The following is a 10,113-nucleotide window of genomic DNA, read 5'->3' on the forward strand; positions in this document are numbered from 1 at the left end:
TTTTTTTAGGAAACCAAACCACAAAAGAAACTCAGATTTCAGGAAAATCCTCACACGTTAGAACAAAGCCAGTTGTCAGACCAAGGCCGTTATTTCTGAGAGTTTTTAGACCATTTTGTATGAGATCGTTTTTTCTGACGCTTTTATTTCTCAGATCTTTTCGTCTAAAGACGTTTTTATCGTGAGCTTTTATTCTAACACCGTGTTTTCTGGGACATTTTCCGCTGAGGCCGCACCAACAAGGGACAAAAAGCTGCGCAAGACGCATCTGAACTGACCTACCCGAAATTAAATCAGCGAAGAAGTATGCAAGCAGTAGAGGGTTATGGGTAATGCTGTTCTTCTACCCGAACGCTCCATTCTTGATTCTTGCAAAGAACTACACATCCCATGTTGCCTTTCAGGATAGAAGACTGTTTTAATTTTCTGTCTTTAAAAGCCGATTGTGAGATGTTGTAGGTGAAATTAAGCATCAACGTAAGTTTGAAACAATTGATATTTTGTGTCCGTTGCAGAAGACTTTGGATCTCAGATACGTTTAGTTTAGCGGTAATAAAATCTGTTAAGTGAAGCGACAATGTTTTTGCTTGGAGTTTTTTCAGCTTTGTTTACTCCACAACGAGTATGAACTGCGGCTAATGTTAGCCTAACCAGCTTTTATTTCAGCATGGCAGAGCGCGTTTGTTGTTGTTTCCTTGCACTTTACATTGTTTCTATTGATCATAAGAGAGACCTGAACTCATTTCTGATATGAATTATAACGCACGAGTCTCTGTAACCAGTAATGTTTAAAAAAACAACAAAAAAAGCACACAATCATTGAGCTAAGAGAGTGAAACCGGCAAAAGTGTCACTTTAGTAAAAAAAATAATAATAATAAAGTGCTAACTATCTATGTCGTACTGGGTGTTTTCAACACTTCTCAAAATGCTAGCTTTTTAATAATAGTTGTTCTGCTGTAAACTATGGAGCTCATTTTAATTTGCCATGCGATTAATTGATGTATTCCTTATTGTGACAGGCATACCATTACCTCCAGTTAATGCACTTGTTGACCGTAGAGGTTTGACAAATTTACAAACCAGGAAGATCATATAGTAATCTTTAAACTCTGAAACTTAAAAAAAAAAAAAAACAGTTGATATGCAACAACCGTATGTTATACACAATTATGGGAACAAAAATACGTAAATAATGTGTTGCCTTTAAATTCCAGGACATACTGAGCCGTCCATCAATCCATTTTCTAACTCCATAGTGGGGTCGGGAGGGTTGCTGGTGCCCATCTCCAGCTAACGTTTCGGGTGAGAGGCAGGGGAAAACCCTGGACAGGCCGCCAGTCTGTGGCAGACACTGAGTAATCAGGTCCTTAAAAGGTATTAAAGTTGTGTATGCTTGCTTAGAGGAGTTAGACTGGAGGCTTCACACTGTTTAGATATTCATTCTAAAGAAATACGCTAAAATGGTAAATAAAAGGTCCATAGACTTAACTTTACTTTTTATGTTGCTTTTGGAGCAATGGCTTCTTCTCTGCTGTTTGACTTTTCTCCCTTCACTGCTACAGAAGTTGTTTCACTGTGGGTTATGACTTTCTCTAAAGCTTCAGGCAGCAAGGTCTTTTGTTCTGGGTTTGATAAATACATCTTTAACCTAAACATTCCTCTCTACGGCACAGAACACATCTCCCTCCTGGACAGTAAAGTTTCAGGCAGACTGACTTCTTCAGAGGAAGATTTATCATTAGTTCAGTACCATTGTTTATGTAATATTTGCACAGTTGTTTGACTCAAGATTTTCCTTCAGTTTCTCAAGTTATTCTGACTTCATTTCTTTTAGCGTCTCAGGCTCTTTAACAAACTCGGTGTGGAATGGAGTTTCCAGATGATTTCAACCAGCTTGAGCTGCTCGACACCCACGGACACCTGATCCCCAGAGGGCCCACGAGTTCCTGGACCGCGAGCAAGGACGAAGAGGAGGAGGTGGACGAGGAGACGCACAGCGAGGAGTGGTATCAGGAAAAGGAGGACGCACTCAAAGAAAACCCAAAGGAGCTCATTCTCTGGGCAGCAGAGAACAACCGCGTAAGTACCATCAAGCAAGGCTTACATTTGACAACGGCTTGAAATAATTGCTTGAAGGTCAGTCCATGCAGGTCATTATTTTTGTTTGTATAGTGTCGCATTTCTGGTCTTGTTATCCACATCATCATGAACTCTCCTGAACAGTTCTGTGGATGACTTTTAACAGGCTTCTCTGTTTATTTTATATTTAAAAAAAAAAAAAGATTGGGGGAAAAAAAATGGACACTCCACAGTCTGTGTTGAGGCAAAAATAATAAATACCCACACATGCATATCCCCATTTAATTTCCATCAAATATGTTTTATTTGGTATTTTGGGTCATAAACCAGCCGGAAGGGAAACCGCATAATACTTACTTATTTTTCCAAATATTATTTGCCATAGTATAACTAAGAAGTTTTCAGCTACAGCTGAAAGTTTTCGGGAGAATGTTCCTACCACCTCCACACATCTAAAGACTGAGATGTTTTCTTTCAAAAATGGAAAAACAAAAACTCTTTGGAGGAAAAAAAAAAAAGAGTGATCATTTGTTCCTACGAGGTTGTTTCTGGGAAACTCCTTTAGTTTGTTCAAGTTGTTGCTGCTTTTCATTTGAGCAAACTGTTGTCAGTTAGTGAGTTTTCTTTAATGAGATGTTTTCCTCAAGTCTGCAGCTCGAGTTTGAAAATCATGTTGGTGACTGAAATATGTGAGAAAAATGCCCTCAATTTGTTTTGCTGAGAAAACCGTTATCTAATCTGCAAACAAATTTCACTCAAACTTTTACATCAGCCGAAACATTATTTGCAAGAAACGTAGAATTCAGTTCTCTAAGCTTGCTGCTTTATCCATTTGCTATTTAATTTTGCTGAATATTTTGTGCGTCTTAAGTTAGTTAGTGATGACTGCTATCTTTCTTTAAAACAAAACTGTTAAAATGTTTTGCATTTGCATCCAACTGCTTCCTAATTAGGACCAGATGCATTATGATGTAATAAAATAATTTTAACAAGATGTGAACTATTTAAATTTAATCTCTAATTTACAAAAGGTCTTATAGGATCCCATGGTAACATTGCTTAATGAAGAAAAACAAAGCGGAGATGGGAAAAGATAAGTGCAAAATTGCTGCTTCTTATTGAAGGAAGGAAAAGTAGCAGAGGATTTGTACTGGAATGGCGGTCGAACCGCCACCTGCAGGAAAGGCGGAGAAGGTGACTCCCTCTTCCCAAAAATCAAACCCAAACATTGTATACATCTCCCCCATCAGACTGACTGATAATTCAGCTCTCATGCCTTCACTCTGGTTCTTTTTTGCAACCATCCGTTTGTATTTTGGTCAGTTTCATTTTGTCTGCGCCGTGAAAAAGGAACTTGTTAAGATTCAAATAACTTTTTGAGATGATACAAGACGTCGCTTTACTACAGTCATTGCCAAACCCTAGAAATCCGTTTGTTCTAGAAACTTGTGATCTGAAAATAGTTCTAAAAGCTGTTCTTTGACAGACGATATCACATTTTGAGGTAAAGTGATTTTATTTCGCTCAAGAAAAAAAACAAAACAGATTTGACCAGTTTTTCAGCTTCTTCTCTAAATCCATCAAAGTGCTGAGATACATTTGATTTAGTCTTGCTGCTTCATTGGCTTAATGTTTCATGCAGTTTAAATGCTGCTGCAATTTTCTCAGTGGTGTCTTCGTGGTGAGACGAACAATTTTCTGTTCTCCTCGGCTCTCTCTTTTTCTCTCTCTTTAATAGCGGCATTCAGAGCTCTTCTCTTTTAGCCACCCAGCTTATTCGTCACAAACAACTCGTTCCTCTTTTCCTCCTCCCCTTCCTGCTTTTAGAGTAATCAGACAAGTACAGCGACTGTCACAAGACAGGTATTTTTATGGGACTTTCTAGTCTTCCATCAGTCTAAGCATTCTGTTTTGAAGGTGCTGAAAACTGTGAAAAAAAAAAAAAATGGAAAAGATTCTGCACCACATACAGTTGAGAGGGTAATCACAGCCATGCAGAGTCAGTGTCCGGGACATGCACAGACTTAAGATTCACATAGATGAAGCACAAATTGGCCTGATGGGGCCAAATTGTGCACTGTTAGGTTCACAAATTGCACCTGACGGCATTGTGAACGCTACAATGCATTCACGGCATTGTATGGGGAAGAAATATGTACAAGAAATATGGGGAGAGGGAAGTAATGGTTTGGCCTGTCAATATAACAAATTTTGCTGAACTATTAATTGTCTCGAAACTTATTTTATAATATTGTTTGAAGACCTTTTTACACTGATTTAATGGAAATGATGTAATAATGCATGCGATTTCCTGCCAAAGACAGATACACTTTATTTTCAAATGAATGCTTAACACTGGAACTGATGAACAAAATAAACAAAACAACCAAAAACAAAAATAAAATGGATTCTCAGTCTCCATTAACAAAAAATGTTAATGGATAAAAATTTAATAAAAACTAAACAACATAAAGCAAAAGTGGAAATAATTACTGCAGATTATGAAGTAGTCATTAGATTTAAATGAGAAAATGGGCACAGCTGACTACCTGATGAAATAGTTCACACTACACAATTTTTTGCCCCGATTTTCCCCTGAAGATAATCTTAGAACATTGGTTGTTCTAAGATTGTCGCTTGCGATTTTGCAACCGACCATCCTGTAGTCGTGTTTGGTGTGTTACGGTAGATCGTTGTGGCCGCTCTGATGTAAATCAGGGGTTTATAGAAATCTGGGAGCGTTAACGCAGCCTGTTGAATGTTACAGGTAGCCAATCAGCGGATTCTCCTCCGGTCTTTATGAGAGGAAATTACAGAGGGGAATCCCAAACAGCTGACACGGTGCAAACCGAAGTCCAGCGGACATTGGAGATGACATGAGGAAACAACATTAATGTTTATAAAACATTTCGTGCAAAGAATATAGAAATGACGAGGGGAGGAGTTGGAGAGAAATTGCTACCACAGTTGATAAACATGGTAACTTTTCAGCTGTTCTTTGTTAACGTGACATAAATAGGTTATAATGATTTTCATTCAGTCAGGACTGACACTAGAGCCACATGCATTGCAGGTAGACTGTAGTAAAGCATTGATTAATGCCTGGTTTTAAAATTAGTTAACTAGACTTGTAGCCATTATTTTGTGCCCATTGTTGGACACCACATGGCAGGATCGAACCCGATTGAACCGTTATACGTAGGATTTCTGTCGGCTCATCTGTGGTCTCAGGTTTTGAAAATGGGCCGACAATCGGCCGACAACTCTAAGATGGTGTAGTGTGCGCTGGACATTACACTAAGGAAATGAGGAAGGAAGGGTCAGTGGAGAGCACCGGCTTTAATTTATCATGCGATTAAGTGATTTATTGTTTATTGCGCGGGCCTAGTAATGGTTATTAATTTAAATCTTGTCCTTTTATCTTGATAACATCCAGTTCTGCCTGATGAATGTAGGCAGAGAAATGTTGTTTAATAAGGAAAAATTGTTTTCAGTTTTGTAAGTTAAACCTTCATCCTGTAAAATTTTATGTGATGTTCAGAATTTGTAAACTTTGATCCACGTTTCCTCTCTGAATTGTTCCACATTTTGACCTTTATTTTTTTTCATGATAATAGTAATTGTGGACAGCAATGGCTTTAAAGTGGCATACATACTTTGTTTCGCTATCACATGATGTTTATTATCAGATCATTGCCATCGAATTGTCTGTCATTGACTTTCCATAAATTGTCTTTTAAGCCAAATAACTACAAAATTGAGCCATTGATCAGCAGAAGATTGTACCTAATTAAAAGTAATGTAATATGTATTGATAATGTCATATTTATTTATTTATTGTTTTACAATTGATGACTGATATTTTATGATGAAAAGCACTTTAACTGCCCTGGTGCTGAAATGTGCTATGCAGAAAATTTGACTTGATAAATTCACACAATGACCTGTCCAGCCCACTAAAAATGAGTCTGTACTGAGTGTCTTCAAAGCACATTAAGCGTAATTCAACTGTTATGTAACAATTTCTGCTGAGCACAGCTGTTGGTGGCCACAGTGCATGGATTAGGACAGTAATTATTATCCTTGAATATTTAAAAATGGCCATGTATCAATATGAATGACCCATTTTCTTTTGGGTCAGTTCTATTAGCGGAGTCTCTCTTTTTGTGTGAGTAGTGGACAGTCTGCTCTGCACTATAATTATGTTAGTCTGTGCTTTGACTATTTTTATTTTTTTCCCACACTGTGTCTTGGTACAGCGGAGGTTTAGTATCCAGTGGTGTCTAGATAGAAATCTATTACAGATTCTATCACACTGTGTCACCAGAACAGAAATGCTTGCAACACAGTTTGATATTTGTTCGCAATTCTTGAGAAGGTGGAAAAACCTTCATCCTTAAACCCCATTTTAACTGAACAAACATTAATCTATGATGATTTCTACTTGGATTCTCTGTCAAAGTTTAACATAGTGTGTAAAATATCACAGGTTTTGCTGCTATTGGGAGAGTGATTAGTCTAACCCAGCATTTACATGTGCAATAAAGCTGCAGTATGTAACTTATTTTTTAAAAAGTTTTTACATATTTGTAAAAACTGCCACCATGTTGTGACAATATAATACGAGAGGTAATCTGTGTACAAATTTAGTTTTTCTGCTGTTTTCCTACCGACTTGCTGACATGCACAAATACATTGTTCAGTCAAACAACCAAAGACGGCCTTCCATCACCTGAAGAACATTTCCAGGATTAAAGGACTAATGTCTCAGCCAGATCTAGAGAAACTCATCCATGCATTTATCTTCAGTCGTATTGATTATTGTTTTTATTGTTGATTCTATGTTGCATTGTGTTTTTGTGTTTGATTTGATGTAAAGCACTTTGAAATGCCTTGCTGCTGAAATGTGCTATACATATAAAATTTGATTGATTGATTTGAACCAATGAGAGCCAGGAGAAAGGTCTTTGTGCTGTCAATCACCCTCATGTATGTGCTGCTCTCATCATTTGTTCTCCTTCCTCTTTGCTGCACTGTAGCTGGATCACCACAACAGAGCCTGCCATGAATGCTCAGGCTAGTTAGCACGATGAATAAGCTGTTTTCCTGGAGCAATGTTGTTTCTTTACCATTAGCACATTTAGCAGCATTTATGCAAGCATGATGGACGACTTTCCTCCTGGCTCTGATTGGTTGTTTTTGACCAGGGACATTTCTGCAAATGGCAATTTTACTATTCGAACACAAAGACTTACTCTTTTCAAAGCCTGTTGTTTGGGTTGGGTAAGCGTGGCTGATGACTCACACCGCGAGCAATTTTCAAGAAGACAATTTTTAATTACATAAGGTCAAAAATAAGTAGAGGCAATGGAGTGAATTTACTCTGTTTATTGATGGTATTCATGTTTTTTAGGGAATTCTGAACTGCATGGCATTTTTTATTTATTTATTTTCGATTAATGGAGATTAAGACGATCTTATTTGCAACATTGAATCACTTCTCTTTGAATGTGGGTGGTTGCTGTGAAGTGATACAGCAGCAGCTTGGTTTACTGCCGGTGGTGGAGGGTCATTAGTCGGATATTGCGGCTGTAGCCTTGGTGACAGAGTTCTCCTCCTGCCTGAATCCCTCAGGTTGAGCCATTAGACTTTTCAAAGGAAAAAGCGACTCTATATTTGATCCATTATAATTAAATTAATGATGAGTTCATTATTACTTAAAGATTTGAATGTTTTATTCACTACAGCAAAGGAGAGTTTCTTTGATATGAATGTTATTGAATAAGACTTTCATTCTTCCGTCCATCATCTACACTCGCTTGTGTATTCAGCGTAGCAGGGGGCGCTGCTGCCCATCTCCAGCTGTCGTTGGGTAACAGGCGGGATACACTCCAGACAGGTCACCTGTCCATCAGAGACACACAGAAACACGACGCACACGCACTCATCCCGAACCTTAGAGACCAATTACCTTAATGGTCATGCTTTGGACTGACAGGAGAAGAAAAAAAGGAAAGTAAAAAGAACTCTCGTAATGATTAATCAGATTTATCAAGATGAATCAGTTATTGAAAAAAATCAATTCATTTAGTGATCAATTAATCGTTAACTCAAGTATGCTGACTCTCAAAAACCTGTCTATAAATCTGTTCTACTCAAAACTCAAGTCGCACAGCTTTAGCTTCACCTGATTCAAATTCTGTAAAAAAAATAATAATAATAATAATAATTGTCAATTAAGCACCTTTTGCTTATTTCAATAGATTAGCCCTTTGATGTTAAGTCCTGCAGATGGCACAGATCTACAGCCTCCGCACTGAACCCTATTGAAAACCTGATGGTAAAACATTAGTATTGTTGTTTCTACATGAATATGAATTTGTTTTCTTTGAATTATTTGAGGTCTGAAAGCGCTGCGTCTTTTTTACGATTTTGACCATTTCTTATTTTCTGCAAATAAATACAAAATTTTTGCTCAGAATTTTGGAGATACGTTGTCAGTAGTTCATAGAATAAAATCCTAATTTATTTTTTCCAGAGCTGTATGTTAATTAGCTACAGATTCAACCTTTTCTGCAAATGATAAAGCATTCACCAAAAGGAATGCTGTGGTTTTGCATTTTAGGCAATAAAATGTTTGTATTTTAAAAATGTAATCTATCTTAACTGTCACATCAGACTGTGACAGTTAATTTTTTTTCCCCTGTTAATCATCAGAATATTGTTAAAAATCGTTTTGTCGCAGCCCTCATGAAGATGTTTTCTGTCCTGTATTGTCTCCAGCTCACCACCGTCCTCCGTTTGTTGGCTGCTGATCCTCTGCTGGTTCACTGCTGCGATGAGGACGGCTACACCCCGCTGCACCGTGCGGCGTACAGCGGCCATATTGAAGTCGTGAAGGCTCTCCTGGCCGCCGGCTCCGTGGTAAATCACCGTACGGTCGACGGCTGGACGCCCCTGCACAGCGCCTGCCGATGGAGCCACGTCGCCGTGGCGAGTTGTCTCCTGCAACACGGCGCCCAGCTGAACGCCCAGACCAACGGTGGCCTCACACCGCTGCACCTGGCCGCCTCCCACTCCAACTCCTCCAAACCGAACATGGCACACATTTTAGAGTTCCTTCTCTCCAAAAGGAATCTGAAACCGGCGCTCCGCAGCAGCAGCGGGGAGACGGCTGGCGATGTAGCCCGACGTAGTGGCCCGTATTACTTTTTGTTTGAGATGGTAGAGGACTGCGTTAACGCGGTCCCAGCTGGTACAGCATCTTAATCTGACTTGTTTTTATGGATTATTCTAACTAGCTTTTATGTTTCTTTGAGATAAAGAATCGCCGCAGCATGATGCGTTACCTGGGGATGGTATGTTTAGGGTGAGATTCAGTGTTTTCTGCCTCAGCTGAAACTCTTCATGTGGCACAAAAGTGAAATTTTGTCACACTTTCAACACTTTTACTGAATGTCTACAGGACTAAACTTTAGATTTCTTTGTTTTACCGATGGAGTTTTCTTTTTCCACTCTTTCTATAAAGAGCAGGTTGGTGGAGAGCACAGCAGAGCTGTATCCTTGCCATCTATAGTAAGCACTACTTTTGTTAGTGTCATGTAAAATCTAAGAAAATTCATTTTGTTTCGAATACAAACTGTGAAATGAATAAGGGGCACGAACCCTTCTGTAAGGCACTGTAAGATATGTGATTCAGTCAAAGTTGGGTCAATCTGTGAATGACCCAACAACTTTGTTGTTGCAGCTGCATGAAGGGTTAAATGTGGTTAAATGAAGCTACAAATAAAGAATTGAAATTGAACTTTGTGTTTCTTTTCTTTATTTAAATTTTTTTATTTGTGAGATTCACCAAGGAGACATTTTTATTATTTTTTATCTGCTCTACCATCTGCTCCAAGAACCCAATTCTTCTGTTGGGTTTTTAAAGCTGCATCAAAAAGAAGTGTTTAAAAATGTTTCAACTTACAGGTGACTATTTAGCCTATTTATGTAATTAATTTCTATTATATATAATATACATTTAATGAGA

At 38.3% G+C, this 10,113-nt stretch overlaps 1 protein-coding gene across 3 annotated transcripts; it reads left to right on the forward strand.

Annotated features, from left to right (window-relative positions):
• The first annotated feature begins 403 nt into the window (after positions 1–403).
• Positions 404–9,885, forward strand: ankrd49 (ankyrin repeat domain 49). Of its 3 annotated transcripts, XM_044115531.1 has the most exons (5): positions 408–477; positions 1,217–1,376; positions 1,676–1,743; positions 1,837–2,081; positions 8,865–9,885. In XM_044115531.1, the coding sequence occupies exons 4-5, from the start codon at positions 1,869–1,871 to the stop codon at positions 9,348–9,350; spliced, it is 699 nt and encodes a 232-aa protein (XP_043971466.1). In that variant the 5' UTR covers positions 408–477; positions 1,217–1,376; positions 1,676–1,743; positions 1,837–1,868; the 3' UTR covers positions 9,351–9,885. The 3 variants fall into 3 exon arrangements, with proteins under 3 accessions (XP_043971465.1, XP_043971466.1, XP_043971467.1); XM_044115530.1 differs by lacking the exon at positions 1,676–1,743 and having other exon boundaries at positions 404–477; XM_044115532.1 differs by lacking the exons at positions 1,217–1,376; positions 1,676–1,743.
• The last annotated feature ends 228 nt before the right edge of the window (positions 9,886–10,113 follow it).

This window comes from Gambusia affinis, linkage group LG04 (assembly GCF_019740435.1).
Source record: "Gambusia affinis linkage group LG04, SWU_Gaff_1.0, whole genome shotgun sequence".
In the NCBI taxonomy this organism is placed as follows: Eukaryota; Metazoa; Chordata; class Actinopteri; order Cyprinodontiformes; family Poeciliidae; genus Gambusia; species Gambusia affinis.

What these genes read in the sequence shown, in the direction of transcription:
- ankrd49 (XM_044115530.1), top strand. Translation starts at nt 1,869, where the DNA reads ATGGAGTTTCCAGATGATTTCAACCAGCTTGAGCTGCTCGACACCCAC. An exon ending in GGGCAGCAGAGAACAACCGC is followed by an intron (nt 2,082 to 8,864) that starts GTAAGTACCATC and finishes TATTGTCTCCAG; the next exon opens with CTCACCACCGTCCTCCGTTT.